Below are 19,633 nucleotides of genomic sequence, written 5' to 3' on the forward strand. Positions count from 1 at the left end.
GAGGGGGCCGCCTGGGTGGCTCAGTCGATGGAGCGTCTGACTTCAGCTCGGGTCACAAATCTTGAGGTTCGTGAGTTCAAGCCCCATATTGGGCTGCTATCAGCACAGAGCCTGCTTAGGATCCTGTCTCGCTCACCACCCCCCAAAAAAAGAAAAAAAAGAAGGAAGGAAAGGGGTTTGGGCTTCTAAGGTAACATGACTTTACTGGGGAATTTTTTTTAACGTTTATTCATTTATGTAACAATTTATTTTTTGAGAGAGAGTGCTCGTGCGTGCACAAGTGGGGGAGGGGCAGAAAGAGAGGGACACAGAATCCGAAGCGGGCTCCAGGCTCCGAGCCGTCAGCACAGAGCCCGACACGGGGCTCGAACTCACGAACCGTGAGACGGTGATCGGAGCCGAAGTCGGCCACTTAACCGAGCCACCCGGGCGCCCCCTACTGGGGAATTTTGTGTGGGAAATAATGGAGGATTTAGGCTTGTGCAGACCCACCTCCCCGGCGGTAGACGCGGTGGACGGGGTTCTGCTCCTGGAAGCGGAGAGGAGGGCACACCTTCTCAAGGGGAAGTTTATGTCCCACTCTTAGCGGGGACGGGGCGGGTGGGGGGCAGGAAGCTCCTTCTGCGTTTGCGGCCTCACGGTCTTCAGCTCAAAACAATCCTGTGCCAAAGCGTGTGTTGTGTGCGTCCCCTCCCCTCACACGGACCAAGGGAACAGCACGCTGCAAGCAGTCACCTCTGTGGAGGGGCGGGGAGGGGTCAGCCCCTGAGGACACACGGGGACTCTGGGCCTGGCCGGTAGGTACACCATCGTTCATTTTATTCTTGCTCTTTAAATCGTACATAGGTGTTTTCACAAAACATGCTCCGCTTTGAAAATAACAGGAATTTATAAAAGAAGAAAAAATTCTGCCCAACGTAACTTTATTTCTGTCTTCTCAAACGTGTCAGAGCAAATATGCCATTTTCTAATCTCGAAACCCGCAAGATTAAAAGAAAATGAAGCCACCTCTTCCATCGGTCCTGCCCCGTTACACGAGATTGTACAAGGAACAAAGTCGAGCCTGCCCGCCGAGCAGGTGCAGCTTCCAAGGTTCCTCCTTGGTAGTCAGAACAAGCGGGAAACGGGTCAGGGCATAAGTACCACCACGGTTTTTTGCACCAATGAGTCACACAGGAAGTTAAAGCCTAGACTAATCCTAGATGATCCTAAATCCTCACTAACCAGCTGTCAGTTCTGACGTGCACATGTTGGGGCTCCATCTGGGGCCTTCGGGAGATCAGAACCCCCTGCCCACATGGGAATGTCTGGAAAGTACTTCCATCCCGTGTAGAGATTATCAAGGAGTGCTGGGGGTGTTCACACAACCACACGCACCCTAAGAACCGTCCCAAGGCCTGTGATGGCACAAGGTCAGCCCTCCAGGAACCGTGTGGCTCGCCTTCTCGGTGAACGTGAACTGTGGACTCCGGCCTGGACTGTTTCTCTCAAACCGGCCATGGACTTCAGACCAGTACTGTTTTAGGAAACCTCGTCAAGTAACAATCCACAGAGCGGCTGTGGGCGGCCGGGAGCCCCGTTGGCGAGGCCCTCGCGCCCCTGCTCAGACCTGCCAGTCCTGGGTCTGGTTTCTTCCAACCAGCAGCAAGCACTGAGAGTTATTTTCATACCCAGACTTTTCACCCACCCGCTAATCATTAAAACAGCGGATTCGCACAATCACTTGATAATGTGATCTTATTAAAAAAGCCAGTTAAAGCTACCCTTTTTGTCTGACCTGGGATTGAATGATAAAATAGGAAATTTCATGTATACTTCAAAATATAAATGCTGCAAGTAAATTCTAAAAATATATGATGTCTGTTAATGCTAAAATGACTACTTGTGCCTACGTGAGGTCAAGGGCACTCGTAAAGCACATGACGGCTTGTGAACCGCCTCTTGTAACAGGCTTCCTCTCTCTTTGCAAACCAGAGTTCAAGCCTCATCTTATATTTCAAATAAAGCTATTTTCGATGCATCTCCCATATAGCCAAGCATGAATACAAAGGAAATGGGGCCACAAGCATGCACGAGGGCCACCCCAGGGCCGGTGGCCATGCCTGCAGGGAAGCGCCAGCCACCTGTAGGGAACCCCCGGCCTTTGCAGGGAACCCTGGCCGCCTGTAGGGAACCCCCGGCCACTGCAGGGAACCCCTGGCCGCCTGTGAGGAACCCCCAGCCACTGTAGGGAACCCCTGGCCGCCTGTGAGGAACCCCCGGTCACTGCAGGGAACCCCTGGCTGCCTGTAGGGAACCCCCAGCTGCCTGTAGGGAACCCCCGGATGCCTGTAGGGAACCCCGGCCACTGCAGGGAACCCCTGGCTGCCTGTAGGGAACCCCTGGTCGCTGCAGGGAACCCCCGGCCGCCTGTAGGGAACCCCTGGCCACCGCAGGGAACCCTGGCCGCCTGTAGGTTGGAACCCCTGGCCGCCTGTAGGTTGGAACCCCTGGCTGCCTGTAGGGAACCCCTGGCCGCTGCAGGGAACCCCTGGCCGCTGTAGGGAACCCCCGGCCGCTGCAGGGAACCCCTGGCCGCCTGTGAGGAACCCCCCGCCACTGCAGGGAACCCCTGGCTGCCTGTGAGGAACCCCCGGTCACTGCAGGGAACCCCCAGCTGCCTGTAGGGAACCCCCGGACGCCTGTAGGGAACCCTGGCCGCTACAGGGAACCCCTGGCCGCCTGTAGGGAACCCCTGGCCCCCTGTAGGGAACCCCTGGTCGCTGCAGGGAACCCCCGGCCGCCTGTAGGGAACCCCTGGCCGCTACAGGGAACCCCTGGCCGCCTGTAGGGAACCCCCGGCCGATGCAGCTCCAGCGCTTCAGCGGAAAACTATTTAAAATACTAACCCTGAAGACACCATTTACACTATTCTGGCTGAAAAGGACAACGGTTTCAATAAATATGTAGAACTGAACGTGAAGAAAAGCTCCAGTCGGGACCACATGTATAGACCCGGGGCCTGCACCAAAGTAGCCCCCGGGACTCGGGAGCCCCACCGCCAACCAGGGCAGGGTGCCCGGATGTCAAGTGAACACAGCATTCACAGAGTGAATTTTTTCCTACTGTGTGCCAGCTTCTCTCCATGTCACCCCCCCCCCCCCCCGGCCCAGTGTGGCCATAAAGCGTCGGCACCTAGCCGTTAAAACCGATGCCGTCTCCAGGGCCCGTGATTGTTCCTGCTGACCAGCCGGATTGTCCCAGAAACACGACCGTGATGAAAGCAAGGACCTGGGTTTTCAAGATAAAGTGCCACTCCTGTCCGTGTCCCCACAACAGTGCTGCACTCCCGAGGTGTCCCCGAAGCAGGGCTACGTTGCATTGTAGTTGCCCGGGACAGAGAGAGTCCGGAAGTTTCCTAAGTAGAAGCTCAGATGAAGGCAAAATGAAGGCGACCGACTACTTTCCGAAACCTGACCACAAATAACTACAGAGTAAGTCGTGCGATGTGGATCAGTGAGCGGGGGGACCCCCGTCCGGATGGTGTGACCGCACATTCGCGGTCCCTAAACTTATTGCGGCAGAGCCACTGATGGGCCCTTTGAAAATCTGCACCGTCGGCGTTGTTAAAATCTAAGAAGCCAGCGCCCCCAAACTGGTAAGTGCCATTGGCTGAGAAGAAGTCACGTGAAACGCAGCCCAAAGAGCCACGTAGAACCGAAAACGCCAGGTATGTTCACAATATTGACGACGAAGGTATTTTTCTAAAATCAAGATTTAACTATCAAAAATAAATTTCTAAATTTAAATGTGTACATCAACGTAATTGGTCTGCAGTAATTTTCTTAAATAACGGTCACGGTTCCCAATCACGGCAAGGCAGGCGATGCGTGACAGCGTCTCAGCTCTGTGACTCTTCCTTAGGATTCTCCTCGATTCCTCGTGCAAAGAGACGAACCAGCTGGCAGTGGACCCTGCAGAGACAAAGGGCGCCGTGTCACCCCCAGTGTCCCCCTGACCCTTGGCCCCACTGCCGGTCAAGGGTAGAGGTGGGACGGGGGTCTCATCCTGGCTGTCTCTGGGCCCAACCCCGTGGTGACAGGGCAGCTGAGGACAGCCGAGGGCCAACAGAAAACCCAGGCACCTGTAGACCCCGCTTTAGCAAAGTGACAAATCCCTGGGTGACTGCTTTCTCAGCTTCCAGGCCACAGAGAAGGTTCCGTGCAGGGCAACCCCCCTTGTCCAGGACGTGCGGGATGTTCAGTCGCCCAAGAGGAGGGGGCCCCACACCAGCCAGAGCCCAGGGGGCTGAGGGGTGGCCGAGGTGCCCCGGAGACCCCCGCCTTCCGCATGCACCAGGATGAGAGGAGCCAGAGGGGCTCAGCGGTCAGCGTGGCTGTCCGGTCCCCACCGGCAGCGCCTCCTTCCCAAATTATTAATGACGTCACAGCCTCCTCCGAGATGTTCAGTAATAGGGGTGCCTGGGTGGCCCAGTCGGTTAAACACCCGACTCCTGGTTTTGGCCCAGGTCATGGTCTCATGGTTCGTGGGTTCGAGCCCCACATCAGGCTCCGTGCTGATGGGTGTGGAGCCTGTGTGAGATTCTCTCTCTCTCAAAAATAAATGAACAAAAAAGATTTTTTTAAAGATGTTCAGTAATACAAACCCCATAACTAAGTCACCTGCTGCTCAAGGCATAGTGATATTTATCATGATATACAGCATATATTTCATAAAAGAACGCTTTTCCTAATTTTCAAAGTATCCTGTTTTCCCAGTAAATCCCAAAGCCAGCATCAAAAATAATTCTGTAACTTGTAAAACATGTTGACAAAAGCCGAATCCTGGCGGGCTTCCCTGTGGTCCTGTCCCTGCCCCTTCTCCTGGGATCTGAGCTGGACAGTCATGGCCACACTGATCACGCGGTGGCCACAGGAGCAGGTGTGAGCAGACGTGTGCCTCGATGAGGCTGAGGCTGCCTCTCCTGACGGCCAGGAGGCTCGACACTGCACATCCCACGGGCTGAAAAGCCATTTAACGTCGGGATTATACACAGTGACGTGCACGTTATCGGAGGGGTGGGCGTGGGTGCGGGGCTGCAGGCCCCTCCGTGTCGCCTCCCACATCGTCCGCACTCTGTCGTCAAGGAGCGCGTGGCCTGGCCTCCGTCAAGGTGGCTAGGATCGCCCCGACATGTGCAGACAGCAGAGGACCCTGGAACTTCACTCCATTTTTACACCTTCACCTCGCTCGACAGCCTGATCGACGACTTTCTCCGCACTCGTGCTCCCTCTGGGCGTGTGACACGTGTAATCAGATGGCAGACCCCCAGCCGGTCTGCAGAGGGCCCCCTGCCTGAAGGCCAGCGGCCGGAAGAGCGGGCCTGGTGCCTGCCCCCCGGAGGCCACGAGCCAGGGTCCAGCGCCGGCCGCAGACGGGGCTCCCCGAGGCCGGAGGGGCTCCTGGCGGACCTGGTGAAGGCGGACGGCTTGTGTGTGTAATCAGGAGAACAGAGAGAAAATGCCAGAGCAAAGGGACAGAAGCCGGCGCTGGGGCTCAGGGAGAAGAGAAGATGGCGACACGGCGGGGGGGCTTGGGAAATCGCGGGAACCGTCCACACGCGGGCATCTTCCCCAGAGTCCGATGGCGGGGTCTCGGGCGCCGGCTGCGTGGACACACGCGCGCGTTTACAGTGCACCCTCACGCTTGCGGTCACGGGGCCCCTGGAGGCGCCCTCGGGCCACCGTCACTCACCGGACCTCGATGGCGGAGCTGCTCAGGACCTCCCCGTCACAGTTCCACGAGCTGTTGGACACAGAGCAGCAGCACGGGGGGTGGTCGCTGCAGATCTGCCCGAAGCGCGTCTTCCCCCTCTCCTTGAGGTCGCTGTCCTCGTCCTCCACGTGCTTCGATACAAACTGGAATTTCCTGACGCGATAAACTTCGACAAAAGCGAAGTCAAACTGCAGAGAGACACGGAAGGGGCTGGCGGTTTTACAGGCGCTTTTGCGGGGGAGGCCCGTCCATGCCCGGTGCGCCCGCAGCTCGGACACGAAGCGAAGGCTGCCGCCCGCCTCCCGGCGCGTCCACGGCGACCGGCGCTTTCTCAAGATTCTGGTAGTTCCCTAGTAGGGACTTGTAGAATTCTTCATCTTTTTAACAAGCACTATTTTACAAACCACATAAAAATACCATTATGCTAGACCTGAAATGCAATTTAATTTAAAAAAAGGAAAACACATCTTACTACAACCAGAGGCCAACCCACACTTATCTCGTTAGAGTTGGGGTCTGCCGTTGTATTAACTACAAGGATGCCAGCGACTACGGAGAGGTTTGCTAGAAAGAGGTTTGTGTCTTTAACGAGCTCTCAGAAGGAGCAGACGCTAGGAGCTTCCAATGGGTGAAACGCAGACCAGAAACCTGACCTTGTTCCCTGGGACTCAGCAGTGGGTTCCTACGGCACGGCAGTCAGGGATCACCCGCACGGACGCTGCCCGCGTAGACGCTGCCCAAATGGACCCCGCCCGCCACCGTGGACGGGGCAGGGCGAGCGCCCCACTCACCTGGTCGTACTGGTTCGTGTGCCTGACGAGAAACCTCAGGAAGTTGAACCGGGAGCACTTCCGGATGAGGATGAGGTCGGAAGACCCGTCCCCCAGGTGGGCGGCCGGGGACAGGCCCTGGGGACTCCGGGGACAAGCACAGGACATGTTGGTGGCGTTGATGGCCAGGAACTTCCCGCAGACGACCTTCCACTCTTCCACCTCCTCTGAAGCAGAAAGGCATCGCAGACGGCACGTCACACGCGGGCGCGCGTCCCGAGACCGTCCCTACGGATCTCCCGTGGACTGACCCTCGGCCCCAGCACACAGGCCCTGTGCCGGCCGCCGTGCCCGGAGGGTCGCCTCCGAAAGGGCACAGCTGTGCCACTGGTCCTCACGTGGGGACGTCTGAACAACTTAGAGCGGGGGCCACCGAGCCTGGCCTGTCACCCGATTCCGTGTCAGCCGAGAATAATTTTCCCCTTCGTAAGCGGTTTACAAAACTCCAGAGGAACAGTATCTTGTGATTACACGAAGATTACACGAAACTCTAACGTCAGCGTCCACAGCTAAGTTTCTGGAACGCTGCTGCGCCCACCCCCTTCCCGGCGCCTGGCAAAGCCCACAGACGAGAGTATAACCCTTGACAGGAACTGTCGCCGGCCCCCAGTCCAGAGCAGCCATGTTGCTGCCCGGAGGCGAGCAGAGAGGGACACACGCGCCCACCGACAAAGGGGGGGGGACGCACAGCGGGCAGACGCAGCGCCCTCAGAGGTTCCACAGCTTCAAACCCCAACACACGCGGCAGTGACCGTGAGTCCGCGGCCCAGACATTACCGGTGTTCTCCAGGCCGTACAACGACCTCTTCTGCTCCTCCTCCAGCTGCTGTTTGCTCTGCCTGCACACGAAGCACCTGGAAGACAAGGACGTCACCGCCCTTCCTGAGGCACGCGGCCGCGACAAGGGAGCGCACGCGCCTGGCAGTTCTCCCCTTTGCACGTCAGTGTGAATTCTGCAAGTCAGATCTTTTAAAACGTCCGCGCGTCCACGCGTCCTTCTCCAGAGCGTGTACGCGCGTGGCTAAGAAGCCGAGGGCATCCCAGGCGGCCGTGGCGCTGGCGTGCCGAGAGCCAGCTCGGCTTGGCCCCGAGGTCAGGGGAGCGCTGGCTGGTGACGTGCCAAGCCAGGCGCAGGTCGCTCAGCACAGGTGACACAACGGTCGTCTGTTCCAGGCGGTACCAAGCGAGCAGTCAGCTCGCAACTTCGTCGTCAGCCTGGGCTCACCGTGCAACGGTGCGTGTTCACGCCAGGGAGATCGGCGCCTCGGCTCGGCTCAGCAGCTCTACCTCTAAGCGTTGTGACCTGTGGCCTCGGATTCTCCATTAAAGAAGGAAAGGGGCTCGGGAACGTGTGGGCCCGGAAGCCGTGCGCTGAGCTACGCTATCGCCGGGCACGCCAGAACCACGGTGTCGCATCTACGCTTAGAAGATACGTGTCCCGGATAGGAGCACACCCCCAAGCGGCCCAGCTTTATTTCGCGCCCTCTGCAATAGAAACACACGGAAGAATGTGCTTACCCGGCACGGCAGGGTTTCCTGTCCCTGGGAGACCCCACTGTGTGCCGCGCTGGCAGGAAAGACACTGTCCCTTCGTAGCAGTGATGTGACAGGAAGGTCTTCAAACCTGGGAACGGAGCACAAAGTAAAGCAGCCCCAGCGTCATTTTCTGGCCACGAGACCACCAGCTGCACCTGTTCCGGGACACAGCACCCTCCCCCCCGCGCCCCCCGCAGCTGCACCTGTTCTGGGACACAGCACCGCCCTGCGCCCCCCCAGCTGCACCTGTTCTGGGACACAGCGCCCCCCCCCCCCCCCGGGCCACCAGCGCATCCCAAGACCTGTGTGATGGAAGCGGTAAGGGATCGGGCCATGCTGGGTGCCGGGTCACCAGGGCTGCCTTCAGTGGTGGAGGTCTCTGCCATCAGTGACCCCTCCTGCCTGCCCACAGATCGCTGCAGGGCTGGCATGTGGCAAAGCCCCCGACATCTGGAGATGGCCTCCCCGACTCGGTGGAGGCTCATCAAAGGGCAGGGCCACCTCTCTGCTCCTCCCAGACGCTCCCACGTCTCCCTGGCTCGGCCGCCCAAGGTCACCCAGGACCAGTCTGGCATCCGGGAAGAACGCGGACAGTGACGGTCCAGGGCAGCACCACCAAGGACTGTGTCCGGCCCATCTGGAGGACCGTGGCATGCTATCCGCTCTGAGCGGGTCTGGCCGGCCTCGAACCGGCCCCAGCGGGCACGGGATGAACCTGAGCAGCTGACTGGAGAGAGCCCAGCAGGACAGGGGAGTGGGGGCCACAGTGGGGACCCTGCCACGTCCTGCAAATGTAACAGTGACACCACTCCCCTGAGCCGGATGCCGGGCTGGCGCTGGCTGTGGTCACATCGGGCACGATGGGGACACCACTGAACCCGTCCCCACCCTGGCCTCCCACCTGCTCTACCAGCAGCTAGTGTGTAGCTGGGCATCTGGGATCCACCCAGTAACTACCTGCCCCGGGGAGAAACCCCTTCCCAATGCCCTGGCGCCCACCTTCCTCCCTCCACTTCCTCCGTGGGTGGCACCCTCCCCCGGGATGACCCTCCAGCTCGGCAACTGGTGAAGGGCAGGGGCTGGCCGCTCGACCTGCAGGACGGTCTCTCTCCCGGATGGCAGGGCCCCATTTCTACCCGTCCTCAGACGGACACTGTGTGTCCCACTGGCCCTAAAACGGGCCTCCTCTCTGCCTTGAGAAAAACCGCTGAGCCTCTGCAGGTCTCTGTGTATGAGTTCCAGGTGGGGACGGAGATGCGGACAGGACACGCCCTGCATCCTAGCGGAGAGGTGACCGTGGGCCGGGGTGAGGCCCACGGGCTCGGGAGCGAGCGGCCAGCTCAACAGCAGGTAATCAGGAAGATGGCATGAATCTCACCCAGATTCTTTCTAATCCCTCGTTCTGTTTCCTAATGACGGTTCGGGGAGATACGTTACTTTGGAGTTTCTTGCGTTTTAACTGCAAAGCGATACCGTGGCTTTGATTTAAATAGGGCTCCGCAGTGCCTCAGACCCAGCACGTTACTATCCGTTTCTCTCCCAAGAAAAGGGTTCAGATTTTAATACCTGGGGTTCTTCGACTTAACTTACTACCGACTGACCCAAAAGCAAACTGGAAAGGGCGGTGGCCGGGTGGGTGACAGTCGCCAAGCAGCAGGCGTGCCCACTCCAGACCCTGCCCCCGTTCAGACCCCTCTGGGAAGGGGACATCGTCTGAGGAGAGCGGAAGGTCACGGCTTGGCACGGCCGCAGTGCCTTCGCGTCGCTCTGCGATCCCGAACAGGAGAACCGGTCTGTGGCCCTGGGGTGTCCGCCCTGCTCTGCGGGCGCCCCGGGGCCCCTCACCAGCAGGGCACCCGCCTCTGCAGGCGAAGGCAGACGCCGTGTGCCAAAGCAGGGCTACCTGAGAAGTCGTATCTGATGAGCCCCATCCACCGCTTCTTCTCACTGTCCTTGATGACGTCCCCGTAGAAGCCATAGCCCAGCAGGGACACGGAGTAGCGCAGCAGCGTGCTGTTGTGGTGAACCGAGGACACGTCCATGGGCAGTGAGTCCCCTGTGGGAGAGACACAGTCCCCTGGCCACCTCCACACCGCGCCTCCTCAGCCCCTCGACGGCACGGGCGGGCCCAGAAGCACCCAAGCGACTAAGACGCGCAACACACGGAAGGCGGCCCCGGGGATGGTCTGCATGCGGGCCCTGGGTCTCCTGTTCCTGATTCCGATGACAGGACTTGACTAAAAGGTCCACAACAGCTTTGGGAAGTTTCCCGGCAGGCACGGAACCACAGTGGACCCTCGATTTCCTTAGCACATGGGCCCCAATTGAGAATGGGCTATGCGTAAGCAGCACTTCCGGGGCCCCGTCGTCAGGGACGAGGAGGGAGCCATGTGCTTGCCGGGCAGGGGCCGTGGCTGTCTGAGCAGCTGGGGCGGCCATTCCCGCCCTCGGGGCCGTGTATACGGGAGCGCAGTAAATGCCACTTGGAAGGGGCGTCTCGGGTGCCACGGATTCGGGCCTGGGAAAACCTGTCCCGATGGGGATGAGGGGCTGAGTCCTGAGCAGAAGTGAGAGCAGAGGACCGGCGAGCGTGAGACGTGTCCAGGACAGAGGGTCAGCCTGACCCCGCGCATGGGGATGCCGAGGCAGCTGGTTGGGCCACGGGGTGCCTGTGACCCCTGATGGGGGGGCCCCAGAGGGCTCTGAGCAGGGTTTGTGTTTTTGAAGGACCCCCTATGGCCGTGGGAGGACAGGACAAGATGGCAGGTGGCAGGGAACCACAGCACACGCAGAGCCCTGCTGGCGGGAGGGCCGGGGCCACCCTGCGCATGCCCAGTGAGGTCCACGGGTCTGCCGCGTGCATGGAAAGGGACCTACCCACGATGATGTGCAAAGCTGATGTCTCCGCGTCATTCGTGCCGACCGTGGAAAAACACACACAATCCGTGGACCCTGAAGTAGGAGAGAAAAAAAACGTCCTTCATATCATCGTATTAATTAAAAACTCGAGGGGCATCTGGGTGGCCCAGTTGGCTAAAGCGACGGACTTTGGCTCAGGTCATGATCTCACGGTTTGTGAGTTCGAGCCCCGCGTCGGGCTCTGTGCTGACATCTCGGAGCCTGGAGCCTGCTTCGGATTCTGTGTCTCCCCCTCTATGCCTCCTCTGCTCACGCTCTGTGTCTCTCAATCATAAATAAACGTCAAAAAAATTAAAAACAAACAAACAAACTCTAGTAGATTTCCAACGAGGAGGACTCTTCCTTTTGGCCCAGAATAGGTACGGAAATAAAGACTAATATAATCCGTCCACAAAATGAATGTTGGAAATACTGACACTGATTTGTCAGAAACACTGAGACTGCGGGTGCCTGGGGGGCTCAGTCGGTTGGGCATCTGTCTTCAGCTCAGGTCATGATCTCACAGTCCATGAGTTCGAGCCCTGCGTCGGGCTCTGTGCTGACAGCTCAGAGCCTGGAGCCTGCCTCTGCTTCTGTGCCTCCCTCTCTCTCTGCCCCTCCCCTGCTTGCGCTCTGTCTCTCTCTGTCTCAAAAATAAATAAAAACATTAAAAAAAAAATTTTTTTTTAAAGAAGCAGGTTTATGGGGGCACCTGGGTGACTTAATAGGTTAAGCTCATAGCTGAGTAGGTTAAGTAAGTAGGCTCAGCTCACGAGTTCACGGTTCATGGGTTCGAGCCCCACATCGGGCTCTGCACTGACAGCTGGGAGCCCGGAGCCTGTTTCAGATTCTGTGTCTCCCTCTCTCTCTGCCCCTCCCCCGCTCATGCTCTGTCTCTGTCTCTGTCTCTGTCTCTCTCTCAAATAAACATTTAAAAACAACGCAACTCTGAGACCGGACTTCAATAGGACCAGCCATCCCCTCACAGAGTCTGTGGAGCCTGTTCCTGAACTGCCCCGGGGAACAGAGCCCCCGAGAAATGCGGGTGGCAGTGGTGGCCAGGCACCTAGCTCAGCGCTCCGCAGTGAGTATGAACCCCCTGCACGTACCAGCGGCCACGAGACCCAAAGGACTCTGCCCTGTGCAGATGCTGCCAGCGGGAAAGCGTATGCAGAGCAAGGACAACTCGGGAAGACCCCGGAAAAAGCCCCGTGGAAGCCTGCCCCCCAACACCAGCACCCGGTTTCACAGAACGCGCCATGACCCGTCCCTGGGTCACAGGGGCACGGCAGCTGTCACCTGACAGACATGAGGGGACTCCGCTGGCCATGGCTGGCACACGCCTCACGCTGACATGCTCGGCTGCACACTGGGGGCAACCTCGTGGCACCCGGCCAGTGCCTGGACCCCCAGGTCCTCTCTAGGTGTGGCCCGGTTCTAACTGGGTCATAATCCAGGTCGCTGTTCTCAGCCCGAGCGGGCGGAGACTCTCCTGGGGTGCTTATTTACAACAGGGTCCTGAACCCCACTCTCCCGAGATCCTGACCCAGCAGGTCTGGGACGGGGCCGAGCAACGTGAAGTGTAACACGTCCGCTGAAAGCCTGGTGTAGATTTCCTAACAAAGGGATGACAGGATCCAGAATGGCACAGTTTCGTCACGGACACCACACCCAGCACAGACCGAGATCCATCGGGAGGAACCAGCGTTAACGGGCAGGGGGGCCCAGACACCAGCAGGGGCCACGTCTCTGCCCTTGGGCCCTGGGACAATCCACAAGTCTCCCGTAGTAAGTGATGTCCGACACAGCCGGAAAGTTCCAGGCTCCCGACAGACGTGTCGGGTTGCAAGCACCCTCTGGGGTCTCTTCGAGTAACAGAATCTGGTCCAGTCTGTGATCCGAGGGGAGGCTCTTAATCATTTAATCTACGCTGACATGTGGCTTCTGGATGTTGGTAAGGTATATAAACACACGCATATTTTTTTTCACCAATCTTAACCTGAAGACTTCAGTGACACCTCGTTCCACAAATGAGCCAAATACACATTTTTAAATAAACATTTAAGATTATAGGAGTGACTAATCTTAATAAAAATTAACATCAACAGTGTCCACGAAAAGCCTCGTGGTTTCAGACTCTCCCCACCCGCTCACTCGTTGTTAGAGTGAAGGGGGCTCGGATAATATAAACGGTTTCGAGAGCACAGACTCCAAAAGACCTAGCTAATTAATTTGAACCATGCCCTGAGGTAGTCCTTCACATCCCCAGAACTTTCCAGAACATCCGCAGAGCCCACTCGTTCCCCTTGTGTGCCCAGGGCCCTGTTTACTTTCCTGGCAAGCCATCCCTCATCACAAGAGCTGAGGAGACCCCACACTCGCCTGCACCTGCAGGGATGTAACGCGTACGGTCGGTGGGGATTCTGCAAGGACCTCCAATAAAAACGCAGAAGCCGACGTCTGGCTCCTATCCTGCACCACAGCCTATAAACCGAGGCCTCTGAAGCCTGTCCCTGCGTCTGGGCCACCCTGTAAAGGGGGAACCCTCGGGGGAGCTCCGAGTCTCGAGAAGGAACCTCGTGGGGCCGGAAGGTCTGCGACCGTGGGACGCCCTCTACAACCACAACAGAGGTGGGCCCGTGCTGTTCCCAAGCTGCCAGAGGCGTCTCGTCTAGGAAGGCGTGGGCGGGACAGGGCGAGGCGACCGGCCTTTCTGGTCAGGCGTCCAGGGTCCGGGCCTGGGCCGGGCTGGGGTGTGGCCCCCATTTCTGGAGCCGGAGTTCAACGCAAACACCTTCTATCCAGGTGTAAGATGGACGGAAATGTGCTTGTGTTCCAGGATTTAATTCTAGATCCCGCCATTGCCCTGAACGGGCAGGACGCACCTTCTCTCTCGGTCACCCGGGTCCTTTGGGCAAAGAGTGGGGCAGGTGAACAGAGCTTCCGACGGTTTTCAGGGATCGTTTTACTGAAAGGTCAGATTTTCGAAGGAGGGGACTGCTCAGCCTCCCGCCTACTTGGGATCCTTCACGGGGCCGTGCCCCTCGGCCGGCACCTGCCACCTGCCCCTTTCTCCCAGGAGGCCCCCGCCCCCCGAGGGCAGCACACCCGCAGCCAGGCCCCCTCCTGCCCTCACCACACTTCACCCCGGAAGGCCGTCCAGAGCCCCCCATCTGCAAGGGCGTGGCCCCTGCCACTGCTCTGCTCTCTTCCTTATTCACCCATGTCTGCGTCCCCACAGCCCACGCGCCCGGCCTTGCTCACTCCTGGGCCGCAGCCGGGCCGAGAACGCACGGGCACCGACGGACTGGGTGAACTCTGGCGCAGGCGGAGGGACCCGGGCGCCGGCAGACAAGTCCACGCACACGTCCCGGTCCTCACGGGTGCCCCCAACACCACTGTTCCCTTCTGGCGTTCTGTCAGCGTGCCTTCAACAGCTCGACCCTCGGGTCCGACGTAACTCCCCGGTCATCTCCTCAAGCCTGTGGCCCAGGCTTTAACCAAGAGGAAGGCCCAGCTTCCGGCCGGAAACGCAAGGTCTGGCTCAGCTCAGGCGTCAGGACGTGGTTCTGGCATCATCGGCCCCCCATGCTGAGCCGCGTCCCTCCCGAGGCGCTGGGGCCCCACCGCGCAGCACAGGGGCAGTGACGGGAAGACGCCGGGTGGAGGGTCGGCTCTCTGCGGCCTCGCTAATACCTCCAAATACTCCAGCGGAAAGAGGCTGAATTTAGGAAACATCAGCTCGGGACCCAGAGCGGCTGCAGCGGTGGCCTCCATCATGCTCTGTCCCGGACCCCCCCACACCACCCCCTCCTCCCGACTGCTCCTCAGGGCCCCCGGGAGCACCATCTCGGATCTCCATCAGAACTCTTGCCTCGTCGTGGCCCCTCCCCAGGCTGCCAAGTCCAACATCATGGGGTCACCCTGGCCGCCTCCGTCACCCTTGGTTCCTTGGGCTCACTCTGTGCCCAAGTCACAGCTGCCCACGGGGCCACCGACCAAATCACGGGCGTCCTCCCTAGGCCTCAGGCAATGGCGCCCTGAGCAGAGCGTAGGGGGTGGTCTTCGAGCCCACGCAGACGACACTGCCCACGGGCCCATGAGACTCTTCCCTCTGTGTCTCACCGCAAGGCCCTCGGGACTCGAGCCCCATGCTGGGCCCCTGTCCAGGCGCCTCCGTTACCCCAGTCCTGGCACTCCTGCCCCATGGGCCCCCCTCCTCAGCACACAGCTCATTCCCAGCTGACCCCGTGCACAGCTGGCGCCTCACCTGTCCCCTCTCAGAACGGCCCTGGACTCCCCGCAGAGAGATGCCGTCCCGGCCGTTCTCCCTGAACTGCTTCCCCGCAGCGCCCACGCTTCCTCGTGTGCTGGGGGCTCCTCCGTGGGCAGAGGCCACACCCGTCTAGTTCACTGCACCCCAAGGCCCAGAGGGCGCAGAGCCGGCCTCGGTCCGTCCTCACATGCCTGATGCAGCTGCACGGGCTCCCACGAACATGAACGCTCAGAGCTTAGAGTTTTAAGTATTAGAGCCACTGCAGGCACGTGGTGACATCAAGGAAAAATAGTTCGGCATGTGGACAAACAAAATTCACGTAGCCCAGAGCAGACCACATTCAAAGTCCAAAGACAAGCCTAACCTGAGAAAACAGCTGAGACCAAAGCGACCAAGAATAAATATGTTTAATATACAAACACCGTCAGTCGGAAAAAGACAAAACTCTTCCTGACTGTAGGGTGGGGCAGAGAGGTCTCTGAGTTCCCACGGTCCGTGCCCTTCTGGGTGACCTTGAGACCCCTCATCTGTGGATGATGGCGGCACCTCCCTCACAGAGCGGTCGTGACCACGGAATTACAGGAATTACATGATGCGTGACGTGGGGATATTGCCCAGGCCCTGGCCCGCAGCCAGCCTGTGTCAGTGCGGACACAGGGCGGGGACATAGGGTGCAGGGCAGAAGGCGCCTCATCCCCGTGGCCTTGTTTGCAAAGTCTTAAACCAACAATGCCCAGGCTTTGCTTGGCTTAGCACTGTTATTTTTCAAAGAACTAGGCACTTCCTAGAAAGACCTAAAACCCGCTGAGCTATGTCTTTGGGACACAGCCCAGGGGCCCACAGGGCTAACAGGCCCGGCTCCCTCCTTCCCGGCCCCCATTGCACGGGCCCTTCCCCCAAGCCCAGCGCCCCCAGGTCTGGGCTACAAGCCACTTCTAGAAGACCACCTGCTTTCTGGGGTCCTTTCCTCCTCAGTTGCGCTCTGGGGTCCCAGTGCCCCCCGTCCTCCCACCCCCTTCCCCTGCCATTCGGCAGTCCTTTGAGAGCCAACTGTCCCCCAGCTGCCAGCTGCTGGGCGCTTGTGGGAAGCAGGTGTCGGGGGAAGACAGGACTCCCCCAGGCACACATCAGTGGTCCTTTCCTCCGCCATCAACTGTCAACAAAGCCTTCACCCATGTGCTGATAAAATCCCCAGCTCGGTAACAGAATGAACCTGAAGGAAGCTCCACGCCCCCAGGGACAGGGACGGGGACGGGGACGGGACGCCCTACCCGCAGGGATGATGCCGATCCGGAGTGGGCTGGGCACCAGGGCTGCCCGGGGCTGGTTCTGGTCCACGCCGGCGTTCCTCTGCGTCCTGCCAATCAGGCCGTGCAAGACCTCGCTGAACATGCCGTCTCCACCAACGCAGACGATCCTGCAGGGGACACGGGCGTTAGGGTCCCTTCTGCTGTCCCCGCAACGCCGTGCTCTCCACTGCTCAGAAAAAGTTAATCTGCATATGCAGGTAGTAAGAGATGGAGAAGGAAAACGGTCCACGGTTGTCTCCCAGACGCAGAGAAGGGGTGATGGAAAGTTTCTGCAGTTTCTGGTTTTCTATAGGAAGCAGGTTTACTTTGACAATCAGGAAAAGCAAGGGCAGGGAGCGGACAAAACTAAGACAGGTGGGGAGGGCCTGAAAGGAACCTTACTCACCCGTCGTATTTATCTATGTTGATCTCGTATAAGCTCTCCTTGGCCTGATTAGCACGTTCGGTGACTACGGGGAAAAGATAATATTTCATTGTATGGTTTACGTTCGAACCTGAGAGTCTGAGTTAACATAAGAGGCAAGCAAACCATTCTTTTAAAATGAGGTCCTAGAACATCCTCAGGGGGATGGAGTGGGGGTGGGGCGCCGAGCCCAGGCGGAGGCAACCCTCGTTCAGGACGCATTCCTCAGGGGGAGACACCACCTTCTTGGCATCTAATTGCCAACAAATGGAAACTTTTTGGAAAGAGATTTTATAGCTTTTCCTTATTATCCAAGTTAGTTTGAAATTTTAGAAAATACCAAGACAAAAAAGAAAAGAAAAAAGAAAAAAATAGAAAAGAAAAGAGAAGAGAAGAGAAAAGGAAAAGAAAAAAGAAAAGAAAAGAAAAGAAAAGAAAAGAAAAGAAAAGAAAAGAAAAAAGAGAAGAAAACGTCAGCCCACATCTGTATACTCAACGTAAGACACAAAGACACAACTGAAATTCTGCTGTGCGGGCAGACTTATACCCCGGTGTTCCCGGCCCTGACCGTTTTCTTAAGTGAAAAGCTCTCCGTAAAGACCACGTTAAAGGTCCACCCGCTCGCTGTCCCTTCCGTTTCGCCACACTCGGGCAGTGGTACCTCCACGTTTCCTGTCAGCGGGCATTTACGCGGTCTCAGTGTGCTGCTCTTACGGGACGTGGCAGTGTACGCGTGGGCACTTGTGTGCGTCCGACTGCCGTCCTGGGGAGGACTCACATCTGGACTCCTGACCGACCCCCTAATTTGTAAGGCTCTTCGCCCGCATTGCCAGTGGCTCTTTAACACGTGTGTGCAGACCCCAGAGCACGGGGTCCAGGGAGGAGAACCCCGGCTTCCTGCACCCGCCCGGCATTGAGAATCTGCACTAAAAACCACATCACGTTTCTTAAAACATCACTCATTGGTGAAATTACTTCTAAGCCTCATCAAATCACTCGTCTTTCTTCTTCCACGAATCTTCTGTCCGTGATCCTGACCCTTTTATCTTCTTAGTGTTTCTCTTCTATGCTAAGACTGGGCCAGAGAGGTATACATTCTTTGTTGTGTACTGTTCCCATTCTGGCATAGAAAACAACGTATTTTATTTTGTTTAAAATAATCACATAATGGGGCGCCTGGGTGGCTCAGTCGGTTAAGCGTCCGACTTCGGCTCAGGTCATGATCTCACAGTCTGTGAGTTCGAGCCCCGCGTCGGGCTCTGTGCTGACAGCTCAGGGCCTGGAGCCTGCTTCGGATTCTGTGTCTCCCTCTCTCTGCTCCTCCCCTGCTCCTGCTCTGTCTCTCAAAAATAAACATTAAAAAACAATTAAAGCAAAAATAAATAAAATTTTAGTAAGTTTTTTTTTTTTTTTTTTTAAAGTGTGGAGGGGCGCCTGGGTGGCTCAGTTGGTTAAGCGTTTGACTTCAGCTCAGGTCATGATCTCATGGTCTGTGAGTTTGAGACCCACGTTGGGCTCTGTGCTGACAGCTCGGAGCCTGGCGCCTGCTTTGAATTCCAGGCCTCCCTCCCTCTCTGCCCCTCCCCCACTCATGCTCACTCGTGCTGTCAAAAATAAACAAACATTTAAAAAAATTTAAAATGGGGGCGCCTGGGTGGCTCAGTCGGTTAGGCGGCCGACTTCGGCTCAGGTCACGATCTTGCGGTCCGTGAGTTCTAGCCCCGCATCGGGCTCTGTGCTGACAGCTTAGAGCCTGGAGCCTGCTTCATATTCTGTGTCTCCCTCTCTCTGACCCTCCCCTGTTCATGCTCTGTCTCTCCCTGTCTCGAAAATAAACGTTAGGGGCGCCTGGGTGGCGTAGTCGGTTAAGCGTCCGACTTCAGCCAGGTCACGATCTCGCGGTCCGTGGGTTCGAGCCCCGCGTCGGGCTCTGGGCTGATGGCTCAGAGCCTGGAGCCTGTTTCCGATTCTGTGTCTCCCTCTCTCTCTGCCCCTCCCCTGTTCATGCTCTGTCTCTCTCTGTCCCAAAAATAAATAAAAAACGTTGAAAAAAAAAATTAAAAAAAAAAAAAAAGAAAATAAACATTAAAAAAAAAATTAAAAAAGAAAAAAATTAAAAATGAATAAAATAATCACATAAGATAAAAATCTTGTCTAGAGTCATTCTCAAACACGCCTACGTATTTAACGGAGAATTTATACCTTACCGATTATTTCGGTGGTGATGGACGCTAAGGTAAACAGTGGGGCCACTTTCCTTTCATATATCCGCTTGCCTTGTCCTTTCCCTCCAAACGGATTAATAAACACCAGTAAATGCTTTGGTCTGGATGCTACAAGACAACAACAATGCGTAAATCACAACGGGTGTCGCAAATACTCTCTCCCAAGTACTGTGTTACTGAACAAAATCAAACCACGATGGTGTGAGGACTCTGCGTAGGACCGTCTGGGAGAAAGTATTTTTAAGTCAAAGAACAGCACGGAAGGGCTTCTTCATCTACGAGCAGGGAGAGGGGCCGGCCTGTGAGAACGGGCAGAAGCTCTGCACATCTGCAAGGTCTCCCAGAAGCCCCCAGAACTCAGAATTCCGGAAGGCAGCAGCAGCCTCGCCTGCTTCATGTTC

At 57.4% G+C, this 19,633-nt stretch overlaps 1 protein-coding gene across 1 annotated transcript in view; it reads right to left on the reverse strand.

Annotated features, from left to right (window-relative positions):
* Window positions 1–793: 793 nt before the first annotated feature.
* CERK (ceramide kinase) overlaps window positions 794–19,633 on the reverse strand; it is a 50,113-nt gene continuing 31,273 nt past the window's right edge. The window contains exons 5-14 of the mRNA XM_030322323.2: window positions 19,215–19,340; window positions 16,990–17,053; window positions 16,566–16,711; window positions 10,998–11,072; window positions 10,024–10,176; window positions 8,103–8,208; window positions 7,362–7,438; window positions 6,546–6,751; window positions 5,734–5,942; window positions 794–3,953 (exon numbers count right to left, since the gene is read on the reverse strand). Of these exons, the coding sequence (XP_030178183.1) occupies window positions 3,881–3,953; window positions 5,734–5,942; window positions 6,546–6,751; window positions 7,362–7,438; window positions 8,103–8,208; window positions 10,024–10,176; window positions 10,998–11,072; window positions 16,566–16,711; window positions 16,990–17,053; window positions 19,215–19,340 (1,235 nt within the window). The 3' untranslated portion in view covers window positions 794–3,880. The remainder of the gene's footprint in view (window positions 3,954–5,733; window positions 5,943–6,545; window positions 6,752–7,361; window positions 7,439–8,102; window positions 8,209–10,023; window positions 10,177–10,997; window positions 11,073–16,565; window positions 16,712–16,989; window positions 17,054–19,214; window positions 19,341–19,633) is intronic.

Source organism: Lynx canadensis, chromosome B4 (assembly GCF_007474595.2).
Source record: "Lynx canadensis isolate LIC74 chromosome B4, mLynCan4.pri.v2, whole genome shotgun sequence".
NCBI classification, from domain to species: Eukaryota; Metazoa; Chordata; class Mammalia; order Carnivora; family Felidae; genus Lynx; species Lynx canadensis.